This window comes from Oryx dammah, unplaced genomic scaffold, assembly GCF_014754425.2.
Source record: "Oryx dammah isolate SB20612 unplaced genomic scaffold, SCBI_Odam_1.1 HiC_scaffold_29, whole genome shotgun sequence".
NCBI lineage: Eukaryota > Metazoa > Chordata > Mammalia > Artiodactyla > Bovidae > Oryx > Oryx dammah.
Window position 1 is genome coordinate 12,623,120 of NW_024070213.1, and position 25,964 is coordinate 12,649,083.

Below are 25,964 nucleotides of genomic sequence, written 5' to 3' on the forward strand. Positions count from 1 at the left end.
TAGAACATTTTCCATTATGTTTTATTGAAAAATAGCTAATTTAAAATATATACATTATTAAAAACAAACAAAAAAAACAACCAAAAACACATAGTACTGGTAAAATACTGAATTTTCCACTCACTCTTACCAAAGTGGCATCTTTATGGTCCCAGATTATTTTGCTTAAGAGGAGGGTCTCTGGTGCCCTCTGGTGCCACTTCTTGAGGCTGCTGTCCAGAAAGGAACAAGGGCCCCTCAGCTTAGGGCTGAGAGAATTAAGCCCGGTTCATGTCTGACTGGCCTGTGTCCTGTGGCCTTTGCCCCCTGCCCAGGAGAAAGGCAATCTTAGTGGGAGTCTTGACCTCCTGGGGGCAGTGTTCCTCCCTTAACACTCAGCCAAGCCAACAGCAAAAATAAACACTTTCTTTTTTGTCACTGTCTTCTTAAAAACACAAAAACAAACAAACAAAAAAACCCCTATCATTATAAACTCCCAAATAATGTGGGAAAATCTCTAAGTAATTCAGGTTGTAATCCAGACCAAAAAAATTTTTTAATTAATCAAAAAACCACAGTATCAGTTAACAGGGCAGCAAAACCCATAAATCTTAGAATACAAAAAAAAAGTTGATTCTTTCCCTTGTCTTCATAACAACGGACACCACTACTCTGGACAACTCTGTGCCTATGGTTTCTGGGAGTGGCTGACCTTCTCCTTGAATTTCAGGAAGCAGACCTACTCCAGACCTGTGCCATTCCTAAAATGTAACATCAGCAGAGCCTGAGTTCGTTCTCTAGACCAAACACTTTGGACTTGAGGTTCCTCAGTTCTCCCCGTATCTTGTATGCCAGCCGATTGCTATCACGAACCTCACACAGAATGGCAAGATCCTGGTTTGCCTGAGCATTGAGTGTGGCCTAGAGATTCAAAAAAAAAAAAAAAAAGAAGTGATTATGGCAGATGCCAGAGGAGAGAAACCTGGCATGAAGCCCCAGCTGTGCCAGCTCCTTTCTCTGATACTCTTAGTTCACAGGGTAAATTCAATGCTTAGTCTAGAGACTCGCTGAGAGAAGGAAAATGTAGAGTGAGGGCTGAAAAGGCTCTAGACCATTGCTTCCCCACACGACAGGAGAGGAGCCTGAGACAGAGGACAATCAACCATTAACAGTGAGTAAAGAGACCAATACAGACATTATTAGTAAATCTGCCAAAGCACGAAAGGCAGCATCCCTTTTGTTTCTGTGTGAACCTGCTTGGCAGAGTGACTGCTCAGGGCGTGTGGATGGACAGTTACACCTCTTTAAGATGACACTGGAGGTACCTCAGATTCTACGTGAAGCTGTGTCTCATAGGGAAGAAGTACTTTCTAACCCAGTTACTCACTTTCCCCATTTGTAAAACAGACAGGTTTTCCTTCTTTTGGCCAGGCCATACGGCTTGTGGGATCTTAGTTCCTCGACCAGGGATTGAACCCGGATTCTGGCAGTGAGAACGCCGAGTCCTAACCACAGGAACCCCAGTAACTCCCCACAAAAACGGCTCTTTGAACCCACTTCTTGAGTTGGGAGGGATGAATACTTGTGCTGAGCTGAGTTCAGGTTGAAATACTCTGACATCGTCCTCAGTTGCTTCAGTCTGTCCTGTCTTCCTCTGGCATGCACTGTTTACACTGATTTCAGCGAGACCAGGAGGATGGTGATGCAGCCCAGCCTCCCTCAGGGGGGCCCTCGTGCCCTGTCTGCTCACCCACACCTTTTCCCCCTCCTGGTAATTCAGGATCAATTACCTTATAAAGAATCTGCTCCACATCTTTTAGTTTTTGCCGGAGAATCTTAATGTCTGTCTTAAAGCCTTCTACCTCTAAGACACGCCGGGTCTCCAAGGCCTCGTAGCGTTTAGTCATGGCCTGCAGGCGTCTCCCCATCTTGCTGGTGCGGTCCTATACCCAGGGTACAGGAAGGCCTCTGTGAGCAGAAGGGGCACCCCTAGCCAGCTGCCCACCCCCCCGAGAGGCAGAGAACCCCACACCTTAAAGATCTCTTTCCTTGCTCCTTCCTCCTCACGAATCCGGGCCAGCTCTTCTTCCAGGGAAATGCACTGCTCTTGGTACATGCTAGACAGCCTTCTCTCTTGTATGAGCTTATCCTTTAGGGACTGTGGGTCAGAAGGAGAGAAAAATTCATCTTTGTTCTTTAATTTGTGTAATTCAAATAGCACTGAGGGAAAGAAAGAAAGGATTTCTAGAAGTGCTAAATCAGTGAAGGAACAAGACATCACAGAGAACATCTGAAAACCTACTTCTGGAGGATTCTCTAGCTTTTTTCTTAATGTGTACAGAGTAGGAAATTTGTTTTTTTTTTTCCCTTTATTTTTATTTTTTAGAAAATTTTTAAAACGAAACAAATATTTTTGGCTCTTGGAAGGGTCAGATTTAATAGAGTTTGGAATTGTACCAAATAAGACATTACAACCTATTTGGGGATACACTTCTTAAGTTTTTCTTTAAAAAGAAAGAAACATCAACAGCATTTAAAACACATGTTCCACTGAGCAACCAGGATGATCTTGAAAAAGCCCAACTTGGATGTCACTTCCTTCACAGAATCCTTCAAAGACACAACAACGTTCGGAGCTATGCATCCTCGGCAGGAGCATGATGGCTGCCCTCCCTCCACCCCGTGTGCCCACCCCTCACGGCCACATGCTCCCTCACACCTGCTCTCCCCAGAGGTCTGCCTGGCAAGCTCCATTCTCCAGGTCTCAGCAAAAATGCCAGACTCCAGACGGTGTCCCAGTGCTTCTCAACAAAAGTAGACCTCCAATAGCAACATACAATCTTTACAGAATCCTTCTAATTCCATAACACCACTTTTTTTCCCTCCCTAAATTTAATGTATTTTGGCTGCACCAACTGGCTTGTGGGATCTCACTCCCTCACCAGGGAATGAAACTGGGTCACGCAGTGAGAGCCCAAAATCATAACCACTAGGCCACCAGGGAACTCCCAGGACCACTTTCCTATAACCCATACTTGGTTATTTGTTAATGTTTCTGGTCTTTCTCACCTGTCAGAATGTAAATGCCATGAAGACAGACCTGTCTGCTGCCGTACACTGAGAGCCCCGCCTACTACAGGACTTCAACAAATATCTGTTGAATGAATCTATTGATCAGTCAACACTTTAATGTTCTAAATCCCCAAACACAGTAACAAACAGCTATTCTTTGAGACCTATTTCTTGAGATCATTGCTACAACAGCTTCCTGGAGTGGATCTTATATGACAATGATTAGGTTCTTTGAAATTCTCCAAGTTCTTTCAGTAACTCCAGAATAAAAAAAAATTCTGTAAGATAGAGGAAACTACCTTAATATATTCATTTTGGTTGTGATGACTCTCATGAACTAGCCACATTTTCCCCATTTTCTCTTCTTTCTTCTTGCACTGCACCCTGTATTCCTTAATCTTTGACATCAAGTGATCCTTTTCAAGCATCCAGGACTTCTCCTTATTTTGGTTTTCAAATCTGAGTTGCAGAAAGTCTTTGGTGCTCTCGTAGAGCAGCTCCTGGGTGTGGTGGAGACTAGGGAAGAAAGTACAGACGTGGACATGAAGATGCTTCTTTGGTACATGTGACAGTCACTTCAAACACAGCCCCTTTAAAAACTGTGTAACATGTAGATTCTGTAAATACCACCAGTGTTTTAAAAACACGCTTCATCTGATCACCGGCAGTCTTACATGTTTTATTGAACAAAGTATAATGTATCTACATTGGTTCATAGACCGAGCTTTATAGATATTTTTCTTGGTGCTAATTTCAGGTTATATTAGAAGGACTACAGAAATATTAACACACAGCCTAAGTATGGACTTTTCCAAGGCACCAGACTTTACAATAAACTAAGTCATGGGGTTCTGACTCAAGGTTAACACAAGTTCTAAAACGTCAACACAGGTTTGCTTCTGCCTGGGCTGAGCTCCCCTGTGAGCTGCTGGGCCAAGCTGCCCAGCAGCAAATCCTGTCCTTTTTCTGAGATGGGCTTCCCTGGTGGAGGCGCCTCAATGGCCTCAGCCCACGTGGCCCCTCCATTCTCCAAAACCCCTCAGTGCTTTCACTCTACACCCTGTGCTGTAGTGCGACACTTCTTATTTATCATTTATTTTTACCGGATGCCACAAGGACCATCAAGGACAGTACCAGCTTCCAGACATACAAAGGTACTAAATAGATTCCTGCTGAGATTTGGGAATAGACAAACGACGTTTCTGTCTTCAAAAAAAAAAAAATTTCCTGAAGAGTTAGCAACTCATCAGTTTAACATCAGCAGCTAGAAATATACTGTATTAAATGATCACAGTGCTTGCAAAGGGCATTAAATACCATACTGCAGTTTTCCACTGAACACATACGGTGAGATCCACTTAGTTCTCCTGAGTAAGAGAGTACACAGAGAAGGGGACAATGACTACATAACGTCAGAGGAGAAACCGTCATCTGATGAATATATTCAGGTACGTGTCTGTATAAACAGGGAGAGACTGAGTCAGTTCCCACAAGGACTGCTCTTGCTTCCAGCAAGTTATTTTATTCTCTCTGGTGTTATGGCTCAGTTACAAACAGGGGAAACATGCTCTTGCAAATGTAAAAATGGTCTCAAAGTGACACCTAACAGGCAGCCATTAACGGCCTTGAACTTCCTGCCATTCAACACCCTTGGGACGCCGATCTACTGGAAGGAGCCAATCAAGTGCTCAGATCTGCAGAAGACGTTGAACTAGGAAGGTTATTAACAATCTGACGTGTAAAATAATACTTTACTCTGACAATTTAAAAATATTGTTCCCTTAAAAAGAATTCAAACCCAATAGAAACTGGAGATGCTATGCTTAAGCCCAAAACAGCAAAAATAATGATGTTGGAAGCAGCAGGGCCTGCCAAGGGCCAGGGGCACCTTCTACCTGCACTGGTCAGTGAGTTCAACCTGAGTATCATGTCTAGTTTAGTGACCATGCTTTAGAATGGAGGAAGACACACTAAAAAAGTTTGTGAAGCAATAAAAAAACCAAGGATGAAGATTGCAAGGTGAGAAAGAATATATACACATACTCCAGGAGATCTTCCCAACCCAGGGATTGAAACTGAACGCAGGTCTCCCACATTAGAGGCAGATTCTTTACCATCTGAGCCACCAGGGAAGCCCATATATACACATACACGTGTGTGTGTACATATATATACACATTTTTTTTTTGGCCGCACCACATGGCTTATGGAATCCTAGTTCCCCAACCAGGGACTGAAGCTGGGCCCTTGGCAGTGAAAGCTCTGAGTCCCATCCACTGGACCATCAGGGAATTCCTGTGAAAAAATATTTTAAAATGTAGGATATTTAATGCAGGATAGAGAAAGTAAGATAAAGGTCATCAAGTGTTCAAGAATTATTTATTATGCACCTGTTCTGCACACAGGAAAAGACCCTGGGGAAGAGATATCATTAAAATGGAAGGTGAAAAGGCCCATCACTGAGTCACGCTGGTCATCACGGGCGACGTGGGGAGACGTGTAAGGACAAGTCCACCCCTCCCTGGGAAGGTCAGAGCAGGGGTGACTGCACAGCGAGGGGCTGCTGCACCGTGAGCGCTGCATGAACCACAGCCTCAGGAGTCCAGCTGAGGAACGGGGTGGGCTATAGCCAGAGGAGCAGAGACTGAGGGCCGAGACGCCCAAGGGCCAAGGCAGCAGGAGACACTCGCAGGGAGGACGCCTGCCGGGTACAAGGGGACCGGCGACAGGAAACCCAGCTTGGTGACAGCAATGATTAAACCAGAACACAGCGTGGGCCGGGAACGAGAGGGCCGAGAACGCACAGGAGAGGCTTTCGGGTTCACAGACAACGGGGTTTGGAATCAGAAACTGGAGAGTGGGGAGCTGAAAATGACCGAGTGTCTGAACCTGAGAAACTACACGGATGCGATGGCACTGGGCTAAATGGGAAAGAATGGAGCAGCAGGTCTGAGATGGGGAGGGGTGGTTGTCAGGAAAGAGAAAGTTGAGTTTTGGTCGTGGTGAATTTGAGGTTTTCAAACATACTTTATTGAAGATGTCTCTACAGCCCAGCTCTGGTCACTGCAAGTGGACCAACAGCTGAGTGGGGTGAAATGGGGAGAACCAAGAAAGACAGGTGCTGCGGGAACCAAGGGAGATGGATTTCAAAGAGGGAGTGGTCAGAGGCCCAGACACACAGAAAGACACGAATGAACTCAGTGATGACTTTAGACAGGGCATGCTAAGCAAAACAGGGAACAAGAGCAGACTGCAGAAAGCGGGGGACAGGCAGGCAGGAAATCGGGTAAAAACAGGAGTACACAGTTTCCATTTTTTGGTGCAGGTATGTAAAGTCGAACAAGAGAAAAGGACTGTTACACTGACTTAGATAACCCATCAGTGGAGAAAAGGATATTCCAGGATGGTAAGATCAGACTACAACCCTCAGAGGGGTTGAGGGGAGAGTGTAGAGCACCCAGTCCTGTAGGAAAAGCATCAGATGAGCACACCAGGGAACTGGGAGAGAGGCGGGGAGTGGGGAGAGATGGGGGTCTGCTGAGACAGTTCCTTCAGCGCCGGGACCCTTGCTGCTACTGGACAGGACTGCCAGCTTGTGGAATCTTAGCTCCCTCACCAGGGATCGAACCTGTGACCTTGGCAGTGAGTGTGACAGTCCTGATCCCCGGACCTTCTAAACCACCTGGGAGACACCTGAAACCTGTCCAGTGTGGCTCGTGAGTACCCACCTTCTGGTGAGCTCTGTGATTTTGTCCCGGCTTCTCTGCTGATGAACCTGCATTTCCTCCACGTGGACCCGCCTCTCCTCCATGAGTCCTGCCACCTGCTCCCGCGAGAGCCGGGTCTGCTCCTCCAGCTGCGCCTGCAGCGCCTCCACCTGGACAGGCCGGAGGGGCGAGGCGTCCACTCCCGCTCTATTCCTGCTCACTTCTCGCCTCCAACAGCGAGCCTCTCTCCAAGAAAACAAAAACCCCACAAACAAAAAAAACAGACGTGCAGCAGCAAAACAAACAGGAGAAAAATCTCGACTGGACTCCTCTTTACGTCTTACATGTGGTCTCAGGCCACATGAGAGCAGACTCTGTCCACACCAAGCACAGCACCCACGTCACACCAGAAAGGCTGGACAAGCCCGTCTCCCCTCTCCAAGATGCTCACCTTCTCACCATCTCTCTGGGCTTTTGGGACTGTCTCCCTTTTGGGACTTCCCAGTTGTATAGAGAAAGACTCGTGTCTCATTTTTAAATTTAGAAAGTGCAGCAAAACGAGTATAATGTGATTTCCCTGTCTGAGTCAGGCTGTCTTGACCCCACATGGCGACACTGGCCAAAGGTAGAAACTGTCCATTTACATCAACACGCCCTCTGATAAGGACAGGAACTTGAGTGCCGTTACATGAAAAATCAGGGTTGTAGGTGACATGATGACCAGATGGTGAGAGGGTGACTCATTACTTTCTTAGACTTTGGAATACATGCACCAGACAAATGGATGTACCCCCAAAGGTCACCGTTTTGGGACAGACAGCTGCAGCTCTGCGTGTCCCAGGCCAGCTGCACAGGGAGTTCTGAGTGTGACGACTCTGGTGGGAGGGTTCGGCCTATGAGCTGAATGAACTGCAGGTTCACACCAGCACTTCTAGAATGGTGCAGTACAGAGTAACAGTTGTAAAGACAGAGCTCTGGGAAATTAGGAAGAACCTCAAATTTCCAGTCCCAAGATGCCCACAGGAAACCTGTGTGCCAGGAGGCATGTGGCACATGCTAATGGGGGCACAGGACCCGCTCCAGGCCCGTGTGCGGAGTGGCCATGGTCGTACCTGGAGGGCGAGGGTCTGGACGTCTCTCTGATGCAGCCCAGTGCTCACCTCCTTTTCTCTCCCTGCTGATTTCCTCCTGCTGCCTTTAGAATCTAAAACAGAAAACAGTGGAGACCTTCACTTAGCTTTTCTTTCTGCTTTTCAAGCAGCAACATTATCTTTGCAGAGAAGTTTGGTTTTCTTTATATGGAAAAGAAGGAAAGGAAGAAAAAGGACAATGTACAATAACTACAATGCTCAATTGTGCAAATAGGAATCTTTTAACGGAACTCTGTTAGGATGTCACCTGGATCTTTCTGAAGAATAAACTACTAAATTTCCCTTTGGAGTTGTATCTAATTTCTTCGTAAAATCTTATTTAATGAAAAAGGGTAATGAATTACAAAAACTAAATCTAAATATTTTAGTTAGGATGTATAACCCAATGGACAAAATGATTTTAAAAACAAGCAACGCTAAAACTGCACTAAACATAACTTGATGATTTAGATGATTCAAGAAGCTTATTTATTCTTTTTATTGAGGTATGGTAATTTATAATATTTGTTTCATGTGTACAACATAGCAATTCAAAAATTTTATAGCTTATACTCTGTCACACTTATTATAAAGTACTGGCTATATTCCCTGTCCTGTATGATGTATCTTTGTAGCTTACTTTACACATAGTAGTTTGTTCCTCTTAATCCTTTACCCTTATTCTGCCCCTTCTCTTCCTTCACCCTGTTGGTAACCACTAGTATGTTCTCTGCATCTGTGAGTCTGTTTTTGTTCTATACTCCCTAGTTTATTTTTTAAATTCCACATATAAGTGATATCATACAATATTTTTCTGACTTATTTCTTAGCATTATGCCCTCTAAATCCATCCATGTTGCTGCAAATGGCAAGACTTCATTTTTTTTAATGCCTGAGTAGTAGTCCATTCATCTTTTTTAACCATTCATCTCTTGATGAACACTTGGGCTGCTTCCATATCTTGACTATTATAAATAATATTGCTGTGAATACTGGGGTGCATGTTATTTCGAGTTAGAATTTTTGTTTCCTTTCTAACAGCAGACCTCAAAACTGCTTATCTCCACATGCATAGTGATGCCTTAGCTAGACTTACTGTGGTGAATATTTTGTAGTATAGACAAATATCAATTTACTATTTTGTACACTTAAAACTAATGTTATATGTCAATTATATCTCAATTTTTTAAAATTGTGATTTCCATTAATAAAAGAGAAAAGGATAAGGAGACTGAGGGTTAGAGAATAATTAATAGGCTGTGATTCCACATGTTATCCAAACATATTTTATGACATCACCATAAGCATATTAATTAAATATATTTTTATTCTATTTTATTAAAACATCACAGAAAGGTTTTTTAAAAAAAGCTCAGTAAGATCTGAGACCACGAACAGCATGATTATGAATATTTATTATCACTGTATAGTAGGAAAAAATGTCTAATTATTTGCACCATGCTTTTTAATTCTGCATCAATAAGAATTTCTAAAAATACAGTTAGTACCTGCTCTGAGAGCTGAAGACTCATTCTTTTCACGTACTTCTACAGGCTGGACAGTCTTCTGGAGAATGCTGACCTGAAGAAGCAAAAAAAAAAAAAGTACAGAAATAGTCTTCTTATAAATACAGTATTTCATTTTTTAGCTTTAGTTCTGCAGATCAAACATCATTCACAAATTAAACAGGTCAAAACTTATACAATCATATAAGGATGCCATGCATATGGGAGACCAGAGAAGACAAACTGGATAAAACCCACTAACAAACTGAATACACACTGACTAAAACCAGTGCTGGTGATTTAAATGGAAAAACAAAATTTCAGGGTTATTTGGCAATATTTACCAAAAAAAAAGAGAAAGTGGTCTTTGACAAGGTCTTTTAGGAAAGTAACAGAAACACTGAAGCATGCATATATAGATATGTATAAAGATGTTCAATGGAGCACTGTTTATAGAGTGAAAAGTGGAAATCTCAACTATACACATGAATATTTCTATATGAGTAGGAAAAAAGCTTTATCTCTAGGGTACAGAATTATGGGACACTGTCACTTTTCTATTAGATTCCTGAAATCTGTGTTTGTTTTTAACAAAGACCACGCATTACTTTTGTAATCGGTGTAAATGAAGACCTAAAAAGAACCTAGTATTGAAACTTGCTCCCACACTAAGTCTGTTCCTGCTGTGCTCTCTAATCTCATCCAACACACCTCCTCCTCTAAGCTTAAGGTTTCCAAATGGCAGAATGGGGTAAACAATGCTACTTTCCAAGGCTTTTGAAGCAAAAGAATAAAATCACAAACCTGTTTGTAATTGCAGAAAATGCTCTGAAAAAAGCAAACTGAGACCATGGTAGCTAATTCTCCTTTGAGCTTCTTTAGCAAGGATCAAAGTTGTCTGATTATGGACCCCAGCCTGCATTTTGTAAAAGCCTTGTCTACCTTGCTATATAAAGGAGGACTTACTTTGTTGGGAGGCTCCTTATAAAAATAGGTCACTTCTCCAGTGTCTGTTCCCACAAGAGCCAAGAGATTCTGAATCTTCTTCTTGTCTTCCAGCTCCCTGCAATTCTCAGAGAATAAGCATACATTGTGTCCAGAGAAAGAAAATGTTTGTTTAAAGGATCTCCCTTCTGACTCATTTATTTTTAAAGCAATGATAACCTCAAGTTAAAATTAAATTGGATTACCCTCCTACACTATTTGTGGAAATGTAAACTGGTGAAGCTACTATAGAGATCATTATGGAGGTTCCTTAAAGAAACTAAAAACAAAGCTGCCATATGACCCTGCAATCTCACTCCTGTGCATATATTCGGAAAAGATGAAAACTATCTAATTCAAAATGATACATGCACCCCAATGTTCACAGAAACACTCTTTACAACAGTCAAGACATGGAAGCAACCTAAGTGTTCACCAGCGGGTGAATGGATAAAGAAGATGTACTATACACACAGGGCTTCCCTGATAGCTCAGTTGGTAAAGAATCCACCTGCAATGCAGGAGACCCCAGATTGATTCTTGGGTTGGGAAGATCTGCTGGAGAAGGAATAGACTACCACTCTAGTACTGCTGAGTTTCCCTTGTGGCTCAGCTGGCAAAGAATCTGCCTGCAATGCAGGAGACCTGGGTTTGATCCCTGGGTTGGGAAGATCCCCTGGAGAAGGGAATACTCCAGTAATATACTCCAGAATACTCCAGTATTCTGGCTTGGAGAATTCCATGGACTGTAGGCCATGGGGTCGCAAAGAGTCAGACCTGACTGAGTGACTTTCACTTCACTTTACTTCACTACACACACACAATGGGATGTTACTCAGTCATAAAAAAAGAATGAAATAATGCTATTTGTGGCAACATGGATCGACCTCGAGATTATTATACTAAGTGAAGTCACACAAAGACAAATATCATGGTATCACTCATATGTAAAATCTAAAAAAATGTTATAAATAAACGTATTTACAAAACAGAAACAGACTAATAGATGTAGAAAAAAACTTATGGTTACCAAAGGGGAAGGGGAGGGATAAACTGGGAGTGTGGATTAACATGTACACACCACTAGATATAAAGTATATGGTCCTACTATATGTACAGGAAACTCTACTCAATATCCTGTAATAACTTATCTGGGGAAAAAATCTAAAAGTAAATATGTTTGTATAAATATATGTATATTTATAGGTATATACACAGACCTATGCATAACTGAATCACTTTGCTGTTCGCCTGAAACATTGAAAATCAAAAATGTCAACAGAGAGGAGAGAGCATCAGCAATAGGCTCCAAAAAATTAACTAAACTAAATTAAATTAAATAGGATTTATCTAGACTTCAGCTCTAATTTTAAGAGCACCAGGTATTTAGATTCAGGAATTCAGAGAACCCAGCAGGAAATAACCTCAATCAGTTGGTTGAAGAGCGTGAAGGGAGACACCAGGGTGTACTGTTCAAATCTGCCTCTTCAGCTACGTGGGAGCTGACAGTTCACAGCTGGATCTCTCTCCAGGCCTGCTCTGAGTCCAGGCGGCCTGTCTCACCAACTGTCTGCTCAAGGAGCAGCCTGCACCTGGGGCCTGGCTACCGAGGGGTGCGAAGCCCAGTCCTCTCACCTTGCTTCAGGATCTGAGGACCATCCTAGAAGGGCACCCGGTGGCAGGGGCTGAGGCCTGCTGTCACTGAATCGCCACTTAGCCTCTGCCCACTCAGACTCTCCCCAGTGCCCCCTGGTGGTTTACTCCTGAGCACACTCCCCGCAAGCCTCCTGCAAGTAAATCTCCATTGCGGAGTTCATTTTCCAGGAAACTGACCCCAGACAGTTGATACCACAAATGGACCAAGGAAGCAAACTTTAAGAGAGATGTCAGGGACTTCCCTGCTGGTCCAGTGGTTAAGACTTCGCCTTCCAATGCAAGGGGAGCAGGTTTGATCCCTGGTCAGGGAGCTAAATCCCACATACTTTGCAGCCAAAAAACTAAAACATAAAGCAGAAGAAATATTGTAACATGTTATACATTCAATAAAGACTTTATTAAAAAATCTTTAAAAAACACAATGAGATTTCAGAGCCTGGGATGTGCAGACCTATTACAGGGTTCTTAGGAGCAAGATAGGTGAGTGGTCAACAGGGGAGAGCCTAAACAATCAAATAAAAGTAAAGGCAGGAGGAGGGTTGGGCTGCATTCTATACAAACTCACAATCTCTGCCCCATTTCCCACACCCCAGCCAGCTGTCAAGACTGAGAAGAAGAAGCAGCTGACTCTCCGAGAGGTAAGACCTGGTGAGGCCTCAGCCAGGGTCCATGGTCACGATCACTCAGCCCTTCCTCCAAGGGCCCACGGCCATTTATTCCAGTAACTGTGCACCGTGGGGAAGGGCTGCTGGACAATCTGAGCTGACTTTGACACCTAGTGAAATCAAGCATTATCTGGAGCATACAGAAACCAGGTAATAAACAGAATTTTGGTTCCGGTCCAACTCAAAGTGGGTCCACTGGATCCAAACCCAGCCAGGCGTCATTTCCCCATCTCCAAATGTATAACTGAAATGAACATAATTGGCAGTTGGCAAAATCTCCAAATTGTTTTCTTGGTTTCTGTGTTAAAGCAAGTGAAAGCCTCTGAAACTGCCTCTCTGCACCCCAGCCACAATGGTAAGGGCGAGGGTCCCCATCAAATCCCCATTAATTCACAAGTATGATCCTGCAAAACCAGACAGGCAACAACGCACTGCTACCAAGTAGGTGCAAGTCCATGACTGGGCCAGCTGCAGTAGCGTTTTTGCTAGAGCAGAGAGCCTGGTCTTAGGTACACAGCATGTGGCTATGGTTAAGCAAATGTACTCGCTTCCACGAGCAACAGGACCAGAGCAGTTCTCGTTCGGGTGACGTGAACAAGAGGATACTTCTACAGGCTTTCTGAGGACCGTTAGCTCTTCTGTTCAATATCAAATTTGTCCAAAGGGACCTGGATCTGTTCACTACTGGGCTATCAAATTCAATCATGTGGGACAAACAAGAAGTTCAAGTGGGTTAGAACCCTCAAGTGTACTCCAAAGGGTCGGAGGTAAACCCTACATAGCTCGTCAGCAAAGTTTCAGGGATCTGATCGAGGCATGCCAGGCCACTCCCTTCAAAATGAAGGACAGATTATTGTACCTCATGCCTACCACCACCAAGGACTCATAATGCCAGAGGAACTGCTCAGTGTCTGAAGGCAACATGTTCTTTCTCTGGGACACTGCGCTGACCCATATAACAAGTGACATGGAAGGTGACAAGGAACACTGCGCTGACACTTCTAACAGGTGTCATGGAAGGTGACATGGGACACTGCACTGATGCTTGTAACAGGTGGCATGGAAGGTGACATGGGACACTGTGCTGACCCGTGGAGCAGGTGACGTGGGAGGTGACACGGGACACTGCGCTGACCCGTGTAGCAGGTGACGTGGAAGGTGACCCGGGACACTGCGCTGACCCGTGTGGAGCAGGTGTTGTGGAAGGTGACATGGGACACCGTGCTGACCCGTGTAGCAGGTGATGTGGAAGGTGACATGGGACACCGTGCTGACCCGTGTAGCAGGTGACATGGAAGGTGACATGGGACACTGCGCTGACCCGTGGAGCAGGTGATGTGGAAGGTGACACGGGACACCGTGCTGACCCGTGTTAACAGGTGACATGGAAGGTGACACGGGACATTGCGCTGACCTGTATATAACAGGTGACATGGAAGGTGACATGGGACACTGTGCTGACCCGTGGAGCAGGTGACGTGGGAGGTGACACGGGACACTGCGCTGACCCGTGTAGCAGGTGACGTGGAAGGTGACCCGGGACACTGCGCTGACCCGTGGAGCAGGTGTTGTGGAAGGTGACCTTTCCTCATGGCCCAGAATTGAAAGGAAGTGGTGCATTAGGTCAAGGCTGAAACTATTAAGGAGATTGACCCAGGAATCAAAAACCTCCCAACAAAGAAACACCCTGGACCTGATGGCTTCCGTGGTGAATGCCACTGAACACTTAAAGAAGGACTAACAGCAATCATCCTCAAACTTTTCCAAAAACTGAAGAGGAAGCAACAGTTACTTTCACGTTCTATGAGGCCAGCACTCCCCTGATACAAAAGCTGGACGGACACTACAGACCTTACAGACACCGATACAAAAGTCCTCCACAGAACATTAGCAAACCTGCATTCAGCAGCACAGTAAAAGGGTACACCAGATTAAGTGGAATTTATTCCTGGAATACAAGCAAGGTTCAACATATGAAAGTTGATCAAAGTAATACATCACACTGACATAACGAAGGAGGAAAACACACGATCATCATCTGATACAGAAAAAGCATCTGACAACATTCAACACCTTTTTTAGATAAAAACACTCAACAAATTAACAAGAGCAGGAAACAATCTCTGCACAATAAAAGCCACAAATGAAAAACCCATGGCTAAAGTCACACTCAATGGTGAAAAACTGCAAATTCTCTACTAAGATCAAGAACAAGACAAGGCTGCCCATTGTGCAACTTCTATTTAACTTAGTACTGAAGTCCTAGCCAGACCAAGTAGGCAAGAAAAAGAAAAGACACTCAAGTTGGAAAGCAAGAAATAAAATAATCCTTATTCACAGATGACATGATCTTATACTAAGAAAACCCTGAGGGTGCCACAAATTTTTTTTAAAAAAATTCAAAAAATTGTTAGAACTAGTAAAGGAATTCAGCAAAGGAGCATAACACAAATCCAACATACATTTCTATACACTGACTGAAAAATCTGAGAAGAAAATTAGGAAAAGAATTTGATGCTCAACAGCATCAAAAACAATATTCAGGAATTAACCAAGGAAAGGAAAGACTTGTATACTGAAAACACTCCTGAAAGAAATTAAAGATGAAATAAACAAATGGAAAGATATCCTGTGTCCATGGATTGGAAGACATAATATTAAGATGTCAACATTGCTCAGAGCAATCTACAGATTTCACGCAAGTCCTATAAAGATCCTCTGTGTGGGATGATGAGAACGTTCTGGAGATGGACAGTGGTGTGGCTGCAGGATGACATGAGTGCACGTCACGATACTGAACTATACACTTAAAAATGATTAAAAGAGTAAATTTTAGGTTAAGTGTATTTTACCAGAATTAAAAAGAACTGCACTGTAGTGGGTGTCCCAGCACACTGCTCAGATGCTCATCACCCAGGGGCTCGGTCCTTCTCCAGCAACTGCCCTGGGCTGAAGGGGGCTGCCTCTCCCAAGTTTATATCCCTCCCTGGTGGGAGCTGCGTCCAATGACGGATCACTCCCTGTGGGGCTGACTAAGACCTCTGTCCCTTGGTGGACTCTGGTGGTGGTGGTTTAGTCACTTAGCTGTGTCATCTCTTGCAAGCCCATGGACTGTAGCCCACCATGCTCCACTGTCCATGGCATTTCCCAGGCAAGAACACTGGAGTGGGCTGCCGTTTTCTTCTCCGGGGGATCTGCCCAACCCAGGGATCGAAACTGTGTCTCCTGCACTAGGTGGATGCTTTACCACTGAACCACCAGGAAGTCCTTGGTGGACTCCATCGTAATTCAAATTCTCCCTCAACCCAAATCTGCTCAGAGCTGCTCCCCTTAAGAGTCTCCCTACTGACCATCGTGCAGGCAAACCCCTATCTCAGAGCCTGCTCCCTGGGAATGCAGCCTAGAGGAGGACCATGGAAGAAATGCATCTCGTTCCATGCAGTTTAGAAACATGCCCCTGGCGTCTCCTTCTCCCCGTTAGTACCTGATTCTTAGGCGGTCATTTTCTGAGTAGAGGCGTAGGGCGTGCTCTCGCTCCTGGAAGAGGCAGACCTGCATGTCACCCAGAGCTTTCTGCAGCTCAGCAATTTCTTCCTCCCTCTGCTGCAAATCCCATTCCAGTTTATGCTGGTGGGGAAAAAAAAAGGAAGCTGACAAGATTTTGGGCTTCAGAGGAGCAGCTCTTATTGCATGCAGTGGCATCAGGTCATGTAGAAATATTACAAAGTGGACAGTTTCAGCAATGCAGGCTCCAAACGACAACAGGCTGTGTACAGATGAGTTTAAACCCACAAGGTGAATGACATCAGAGCTCTCCCATCACCTCCTCTTATAGACGAGAGAACCGAGGACACCACATGATCCACCTGTTCTAGTCACTCCTTTTTTTTGGCTACAATGTGCAGCTTGCAGAATCTCAGTTTGCTGACCAGGGATCGAACCAGTGGCCCCTGCAGTGGAAGCTCGAAGTCCTAACCATTGGAACACCAGGGAATTCCCAAGTCACACTTTAATGCTTTTTATGTAATACGCATTATAAAACTCTGAAAAACAAAGATGAAAGGTGTGACTCCTGCTTACAGAGGAGGAATTGTGTGGGGAGACAGACATGCAAATAATTAAAATGAAAGAATGACTGAATAGAGCACACATGGGGGAAGGGTAAGCTGGCACAGGAAGAATCTCTGAGAGCTGCTGGGGGATCAGAGACCACCAGAGAGCTGAAGCTTGAGAGGAAGACAGAGGTGGAGGAAGACAGTGCTCTTGGGAAAGAGCTGGAAATGCAAGGACCTCAGTATCACTGATGGCTCAGACAGTAAAGCACCTGCCTGCAATACAGGAGACCCGGGTTTGATCTCTACATTGGGAAAATCCCCTGGAGAAGGGAACAGCTACCTACTCCATTATTCTTAAAAACAGGCTTCCCTGGTCGTTCATATGGTAAAGAATCTGACTCCAATGCGGGAGATCTAGGTTTGATCCCTGGGTCAGTAAGATCCCCGGGAGAAGGGAATGGCAACCCACTCCAGTATTCTTGCCTGGAGAATCCCATGGGCAGAGGAGCCTGGTGGGCCACAGTGCATGGAGTCGCAGAGTCAGACACGACTGAGGGACTAACACACAGCATCACTGGAGCGGAAAGTGAGAGGTCGATGGAGCAGTGTGACCCGAGGGGCTGGATCCTAGGAGCTGTTCAGGATGAACAGGCGTTTGAGAGTGTGGCATGAAAGTCTGAGATGAAACAGGAGCTTGGACAGTGTGGCAGCAACAATGACGAGGTGGCTGGAAGGGACTGAGCAATGTCTGGGAGGCAGGATCAGCGGGTGTCAGCAAGTGACCGGAGGGAGGCTGGGCAGAACCACAGGCACTGGCATCATCACGAAGAAGAAAGCAGCATTAAGAGACAGGAGTGGAGGGGGGGTGGCAGGGGTCTACGTGCACGCATAGGCGGGGGAAGGGGGCTCCTGAATTCAGATATGGATACAGCACCATGGAGCTCAGCAGGAGGAGCCAGCCCTAGTTACCTCGGTGTCATCGTGCCATTGAAAGAGGAAATGGACAGAACAGGCTCCATCCTGAAAGCAGGACTCCATCTGGGGCTGGACTGTGGACTTTGAGCTATATGCCCAGTATCTATGGAAACAACATACCAACTGGAAAACCAGACCCCCCAGATGGAAAAGCCCCGGGGCTTTTACGGCTCGTACCTAGACTCTTCGCGGCCTAAAAGAATACCCTAATTATCTGTGTAACCAAATAGAATCATAAATTCTATTATGCTTATTGGGGTATGACCACAGGCCTATTGATAAGTGTCCACTGTTAACTACCTAGGCTTAAGGCATATGAATCACAGGTTAACTTCGATTATATCTTTCTTTTGTTCAGACTAGCTTCAGAGAATTTAGGGAGGGGCGTTTGAGCATATACACTTAGGGTATATAAGGTTTTCACAAAAACTGGTCGGGGTCCTTGGCTAAGAGGAGACTCTGCCCTGGGCCCACCGGTGTAATAAACTGCACTCCACTCTCTGCATTGTCCTTCTGAGTGAGTTTGTTTCCCAGAACGCATGGCTACAACACCATAGGCAGGAGGACAAAGCGTGGACAAAATGAGATCACTTACAGTAGAATCACAAGAACTTTGACATTTAAGGCTAAGGAAGGAGAGACCATTCTTGCCTTCTGAGTGGCCCATACTCATCTGTGGAGTTTCCCTCTAAATAAATCTACCTCTTGAGTCTCATTTTGTCTCTCACTGAATTTTTCTGCAATGAGACACCAAGAACCTGAGTTTTTCTAAGCCCTGAGACCAGACACCAAAACCCCCTCCGCGTGGGAGAAGTTAGCAGTTAACGTATTGTATGCTAACAGTATGCTGCCCACAAGTACACAGACCCCAGACAGGTTGGAACTAGCAGGGGGATGCTGCTCCTGATGACCTCACCGCCAGCCAATCAGATGAATGTCCATGAGCTGGCCACGCCTTCTCTGAACCATTATGATATAACTTCTCACTAAGAAAAACGACTCCGGAATCAAGATGGAAGCAGACCTCTCAGAGGAGGGCAATAGGGAACAAAGTGCAGAGGTCACAGAGAGGTCACTGAGGCAACAGGTTCTGGAGCCCTGGGAGAAGCAGCTGAGGACCGGACCCAGCTGCAGTCCAGGAGTCGCTGAGCAGGTGACCGAGTCAAACTATTCTGGAAGGCTGGCTGGGAAAGAAAGCCACCCCTGCCCCCAGAGAAGAGTTAGGGAAGCTTGGCTAAAGGGAGGCCTTTCTCTTTCACTGGGAAAGACATGAATCTACCTGTGTACTGAGGAGGAAAAGCCAATGTCAGGAAGGGGTTAATAGAAGACAAAGGGGAGGTCCCTGGTGGCCTAGTGGTTAGGATTTGGGGCTTTCACAGCCACGGCCCGGGTTTAATTTCTGGTTACAAAACTGAGATCCTGCAAGCTGCGTGGCATGGCCAAAACATAAACAGAAACTGCTGGATCTGTTCAGTCTCACCGTGCTCCCTGGAGCAGTGAGGAGGAGGGGATGGATATGGGTGCAGGTGACTGAGCGTGGTCAGGTGGAAAGTGAGGCTGCCAGAGGAGAGAGGGGCCTGTGGGCCAAAGGGGAGCAGGGAAGGCAGGGCCCAGGCCTGGAGGGGTGGGGGCCTGAACCGGGAGTCTACCACCAGGTGGTAAAACTTCCATGTGGTGTCTGAGGACACCATGATTTGTTTCCTGTGAATTTATCTTGCAATGACTTTTCTAGGACAGCGGTTCTCAACTTGGTGGTGGGGGAGGTGGGGTTTGCCTAAGCCCCCAGGAGAACTCTGGTGATGTCTGGAGGCATTGCTGACTGTCACCACTTGGGGGTGGGGGTGGGGGCTACTGGTATCCAGCGAGCAGAGGCCAGGGATGCTGGTACACGTCCTTTGTGCACAGGACATTGTGTATGACAAGAACTGGCCAGCCCTCACCGTGGATAAGGCCATGGTCGAGAGGCCCTGATCCAGGACAAAGGTGGTGGACAGGGGTAAGCCACAGGGTGAGCTGCTGCCAGCGAGGGGCACAGACCAGCAGGGCCACATGCAGGCAGTGCAGTGACTCCTAGAGTGAAGCCAAGGGGGTGCCATTTAGAGAGGGACAGGGCGGCCAGAAATACAGCACTTAGTAAACTGAGAAGTCAGGGAGTTGTGGAGGCGACACTGGAGCAAAGTCAGGCGTGAGGTGGGGAAAGAACCAGAGGCACAAGAAGGCTGAGAGGAAGAGACAGAGCAGTCTGGGGCATCCTGGTCCAGCGAGGCACTCGGGAGGAGGGCAGCTCGGCAAGGTGAGCAGGACCTACAGAGAACACGGACGCGTGTGCTCGGATGCTAGCTGGCACTCGCGGGTGTTCCCAGCACTGGACGGGCTAGCTCAGACTCCAGGATGGCCACACCGGGTCCTCCTTACCTGCCCCTCGCATGCCTCCCTGTACAGCTCCAGCTTCTTCAACAACTCCTCGTTCTCTGCCTCACACTCAGACATCTTCTTCTGATAATACTCCAGAAGCTCCTGAGAGGGGCAGAGGACAGCCAGGCGATCCTCCACGGAAGGCAGGGGAGTCGACTGTACAGAATCGGAGAAGGACACACCCTTCCACCTGGTGGGGCTGCTGAAGCTGCCAGCAGCCTCATGCTTGTGGACAGCTGCAGGCCTGTGTGAGACGGGGAAGAACACATTCATAAAACTGTCTGAACATCTATGAGATGTTACAATTCCTCAAATTAAAAATAAGGCTTGCTGCTGCTGCTAAGTCGCTTCAGTCGTGTCCAACTCTGTGCGACCCCATAGACCAGGCTCCCCCGTCCCTGGGATTCTCCAGGCAAGAATAGTGGAGTGGGTTGCCATTTCCTTCTCCAATGCATGAAAGTGAAAAGTGAAAGTGAAGTCGCTCAGTCATGTCTGACTCTTAACAACCCCGTGGCCTGCAGCCTACCAGGCTCCTCCGCCCATGGGATTTTCCAGGCGAGAGCACTGGAGTGGGGTGCCATTATGTGCTCATAATGAAGGTGCTCACAAACCTGAGAGTTTGATGTTACAGGTTTGTGAATAATCAATCTTATGAACTGCTCTCCAGGTAATAAAGGCTTAAAGCTGGATTCAAAATACAAGTTAGACAATAAAAAGAGTTCATTTAAAAGAAAAAAAGGAATATCAACTAAGTAAGGCCAGAGAGTGACAGTCAGAAAATTTGATACTATTAAGAATACAGCAACAGGAACACTTATATGCTGTTGGTGGAATGTAATTTGGTTAAACTACAGAAAGTAAAGAACTGAGAGTTTGCATGCTGCAACTAAGACCCAGTGCAGCCAAAAAATAAATATTTTTTAGAAACTAAAAAAAAAAAAAAAAATAAAGCCTCATCAATAATCACACAACCAATCAGATCCCAATGTCTAGCATCAGAGACTTGAATTCCACAGACCAAAACCAGCCAAGACCAAAGGCTAGATCAGAGGGGTTTTTTGGTTTGTTTGCTTTCAGCAAACAAGAGACAATGAAAGTTATAGAAAACAAATGACGCAGAAGCAGAGAAACTCTCATGTGAGAATTAATTCACTTTAGCTAACTGCCTGCAGTTTACAACAACAAAATGGACCACAGAGCAGAGAAACTTTATACCAGAGTTTACACAAGCCCAGAGTTGTAGTTAATGAAGGTTACGGGCAGCACTTTTAATAGGTGAGCATCACGAAAAAAATACTACTTTATAAATCATTAAAAGCTCATGACAGAAATACTGCTGAGTTTCATGTTTTAAAAAGCTGTTGCCTTCTGACACCTCTGGGAAATAGGTTAATGGATAAACTAACTAAAGGGTGTTTCTGAAGTTCTACAAACAGGAGTGTGTTGATGACGAGGAGGGCGGTGAAGAGGAGGTGTCAGGCAGGCTGACCAAGAGCCAGAGTCCAGTCTCCTGTTTCTTCTGTTGGTTGTTTCCCCTGTAATCGAGGCCCACTCAAACTGCCTGGATTCTGGTATTAACATTTACTATGTCCTAGTTTTTAATCTAAATTCCACATAACAAGAATAGAGAAGTGAGGTCTAACATAGTTCAAATCCAGAGTTGGGAAGTTCTCTTCCAAAACCCTTCTAGTTCCTCAGCCAGTGGGCACTGAGGTGCCAGAAGTCTAGGTTCTTTATTTCAACAACTCAAAAATAAGCAAATGTCTTACCTTCTGCTGACAGGGGACTGCGACGGGGTAAAGTTCATGCTGTCCTTTCACACCTGTCAAATACACAAAAGATCCAGAACAAGGGATCAGGAACAGAAAAAACAATACAGGATGTGCAAACCGGTCCACCCAACATCATCAGAATGTGATGGTTTAGAATGCAGTATTATTTGGGCAGTTCCAAACCATGCGATTTTATTCAGGCTTTCTTCCTCATCATTGTTTTTAAATACAATCAGACTGACATTTAACATTTCAATGGCAAGCACACAAAAGAAAAAGCCCTGGTATGAAAGTTTTCTGCAATCAATTTACATGCAAAACAAATTGACAATTCTGTGAAATAATAGCAGAGGGAGATACAGAAAACTTTGTAATAACCAAGAGAAATAAAGTGAAAATTCAGGCAGAGGACTCAACATGCTAAATTTAAGTTAAATACAAAGGCACTGCTGTTATCTTTATTGGCGTGCTGCATCTATTGTTTTATCTTTAAAAAGTTCATGCACAACTTCCATTTCAATTGATAATACTGATCAAACTTAATTGGATAATTACAATATTGGGATGGTTTCTGCCATACATCAACATGAATCAGCCATAGGTATACATGTGTCCCCCTAATCCTGAGCACCCCTCTCACCTCCCTCCCCACCCCGTCCCTCTAGGTTGTCCCAGAGCACCAGTTTTGGGTGCCCTGCTTCACGCATGGAACTCGCACAGGTCATCTATTTTACATACGGTAATATATATGTCTCAGTTATTCTCTCAAATCATCCCCCTCTCCCCTTCTCCCACGGAGCCCAAAAGTCTATTCTTTATGTCTGTGTCTCCTTTGCTGTCCTGCATGTAGGACTGTCGGTATCATCTTTCTACACAGATTAATCTCGTCACTGAAATTTTCAGGAAGATAAACTCCACTGTCAAAGAGGGAACACCATGTTATGTGAAGGAGAGGGGGAAAGGGAAGACGGGGAGATGGGGCACGGGAGGGGTTCTTCGTAAACTTGGCTTTGGGGAAAGCTTTCTAGTCAAGTCTGCTGTCACTCCACTGTGACTGTGAGCAGGCGAGAGGTGACGTAACAGTCTATCCCAGTGCTCTTCTGCTTGGTAAATGTCTGCCTACAACCTTCAGTCCCTTGGGAGGAATTCTGTGAAAAGGAGTGAAAGCACGTGCCACTTTGGTTAATTCCAGGTGTCATTTTCCTGCTCACAACCCCGTGTTCTCCACACCCCCCCGCCCCCGCTTCCTTGAGCTTTCCTGCACCTGGCCGCCAGTTCACCACGTGCTCCTCATTTCCCTCTCTCCTCACTGGCCACTGATCTTCAGTCCCTTCTAGTCCTCATCTCATCCTTACTGCCTTGGCGACCTCATGAAGCCTCGTGGCTTTAAATAGCAGGAACACACCAGCGGTTCTCAAATGCAGCCTCCATTCCTGAGCGCTCTCAACAGACTCATGCACCTCTGCCTGAGCAGGTCTCTCAAGCTTAACAGGCCCCAAACTGAGCCCCCCAACACAGACCTCCCACCACCAAACCTGCCCTCTCAGGAGGTATGATCCACATTCCAAACAATTCACTCATTTCAATGTACAGCTCAGTGAGTTTAGTAGTCACAGACATGTGCAACCATCACCATCAGCAGCTTTAGAACATCTTCAGCACTTCAAGAAGAAACCCAGGTAACCTTCAGCTCTCCCCTACGTTCCACTCCACTGCAGCCCTGAGCAAGCACCAATCTACTTCCTGTCTCCACAGAGCTTCCTGTTCTGGACTTGCATGTCCGTGGAATCATATGGTATGTAGTCTTTCTGACTAGCTTCTTTTATTTCGCCTAATGTTTTTAAGGCTCCTCTATGTTGCAGCACTCCATTCCTGTCTTATGTATCTGGATGGCATCTGAAATGCCACTGTCCTCAAATCAGTGAAGAGCAAGCAGAGCTTTCTAAGAACTTCTAACAACCTGCAACCTCTCACCTCCCTCTCTTCCTTCCTCCTTTCTGACCTAGTGTACATCTACAAAAAGTTGTCTACACTCATGTCTCATTTAGCTTTATAACCTCATCTCTGCTACTATATATGAACTGAAGTTGCCCTTCTTCATCAGCAGACATCCACATTCATAAGTCCAATTGTTCTTTTGCTTCCGTCCTTCTCCATTCAACAAATGCCTTGATTTCGTGCCTGACAATGTTAACCTCCTTTTTAAAATATTGCTTTGTGGTGGAGAGCACAGGCTCTGAAATCAAGCAGACTTGGGTTTGAGCCAAAGTTCTGTCCCCTATTAGCTGTGCGGCCTTGAGGAAGTTTTTACTTAACCTCTTTAATCTTCATTTACTCATTAGAAAATTGGGATAATGATAGCATATATGTCACAGGCTGGTGTAAGGATTAAATGAATAAAAGAGCAGAGCACATGTCCAGCACATTAAAGCACTCAATAAATGCAGACAATTACTATTTTCACTGAAAATTTTACTCCCTTGGTTCAAAAAGTTTTGTCTTCAACTTCTTTACTACTTCCTCTCTCCATTTCTTTGGGAACATTATTCCCACTTCTTTTCTGATGATTACCTAACACGACCTGGAAAAGAATAACTTACAATGACTTCTAGAATGAATAAATGAGATCTTCCAATCTCCTGACTTGAATTTCCAATCATGTAACATTTTCATCTATATATGTCCCACTGGAGCTTGAAATGTTTAACTTAAAAAAAGAAAAAAATCAGAATGAAGCAGCTCCCTCCTGGGTCATGAACCCAGAAGTGTGGTCATAACTGACCAATGGAATTCCTTAATATTAAAAAAAAAAATCATTTAAGCCACATATTTCTTAGCATCTTAAAGCTAATGCTTCCCAAACCAAATACATCATCTTTGTCACCTAAACATGCTCCTTCTAACTTTCCTATTTCAGTTACCAATTCAACACCTTTCAAGTGACCTGGATTTGAAAATGTAATCATTTCATTACTCCTTCTCTTGACCCTCTTCTGACGACAGGTGTTATTTCGGGATCCTCTTCTTATCTAACCTACTATAATGACTTAACTGTTCTACCCAACCCCCAACCCGACTAAAAAGCCGTGAAGATTCACCGGTGTTTCTCATAGTCTAATGCTCTAAATCAAACTCTGCCTAGCCCTCAGGGCTTTTAAATGTACGGCCCACCCAAACCGACCTCTCCCGCCTTGTTTTCCTCCACTCCCCTAATGTACTCCGGCGTCCATGTCTTTGTTCAGGAGCTTCACTCCAGCTGGTCCACAGTTCCCTCCACTCATAATCTCACTTAATGAAATCCAATCTGCACACGATAAACTCAAGTGCCGCCTCCTCCATCTCTTCCCTGAGTCACTCTATCCCAAAGGAACTAGCTGCAGAGGAAGCGCACTTGTCATTCTCTAAGAGGGGACGAAATAGAGTTCTCTGGGGTTCCCAACTCTCTCACGACCGTGTGTACTACCTGCAGACGGGAGCATCGTCCTGTCTCCTGAAAGAACTTGGCCCTTCCCTTGTTTATAACACAAATTACAGCGTTTCAGCCAGCTTCTACCCATTCCTATGATATCTTTATTTGGGTTTACAATTTCTATTGCTTGTCTACTTACAACTAAAATCTGTTTGGCACTTGGACATTTATTACTTTAACCCCACAACTCTGTGAAGGATCTTATCCCTCAACTTCACAAATGAGGAACGTGAGGCTGAGCCCGGCGAGGACGATGAGGGAACCCCAGGAGCTTACATTCCGTACTCCTTTCTCCACTTCGTCCTGTTTTGACCCCGCGGAGACCAAAGCCCCCATCCTCCCGTGCTGTCTATCCTCCCCCTGGTCCGTTACGACCAGGGCCTCCCGACGAGCCCTCTCAGGCTCCCACCCCTTCCCTCCGCACTGCTCACACAGTTAGTACCCCCGCCCCGGGCACAGGCCCTCTTTTCTTCCCCAGACCCCTTCTCTGACCTCCCACTCCTGGAACCCGGAACTCTACTCACTCTGCCTGGAGCGGCAGACGCCAAGAGCCCAACAGAAAAACACTCAAACCGGGGGG

General features: G+C 45.4%; 1 protein-coding gene across 2 annotated transcripts; it reads right to left on the reverse strand.

Moving 5' to 3' along the window:
* CCDC77 (coiled-coil domain containing 77) lies at positions 1-25,964 on the reverse strand. 2 transcript variants are annotated; one of them, XM_040233699.1, is made up of 12 exons: positions 25,909-25,964; positions 21,913-21,965; positions 20,144-20,387; positions 16,183-16,325; positions 10,360-10,456; positions 9,397-9,469; positions 7,871-7,962; positions 6,780-6,928; positions 3,351-3,567; positions 2,012-2,137; positions 1,770-1,922; positions 1-900 (listed from the first exon to the last, which is right to left on the reverse strand). In XM_040233699.1, the coding sequence occupies exons 2-12, from the start codon at positions 21,948-21,950 to the stop codon at positions 754-756; spliced, it is 1,479 nt and encodes a 492-aa protein (XP_040089633.1). In that variant the 5' UTR covers positions 21,951-21,965; positions 25,909-25,964; the 3' UTR covers positions 1-753. The 2 variants fall into 2 exon arrangements, with proteins under 2 accessions (XP_040089633.1, XP_040089634.1); XM_040233700.1 differs by having other exon boundaries at positions 25,097-25,933.

Coding starts and splice junctions, on each gene's coding strand:
- CCDC77 (XM_040233699.1), bottom strand. CDS start 21,950: ATGAACTTTACCCCGTCGCAGTCCCCTGTCAGCAGAAG. Junction 20,388..21,912: donor CAGTCCCCTGTCAGCAGAAG/GTAAGACATTTG, acceptor CGTCTCACACAG/GCCTGCAGCTGTCCACAAGC. Junction 6,929..7,870: donor TCCAGACCCTCGCCCTCCAG/GTACGACCATGG, acceptor CGGCCTGTCCAG/GTGGAGGCGCTGCAGGCGCA.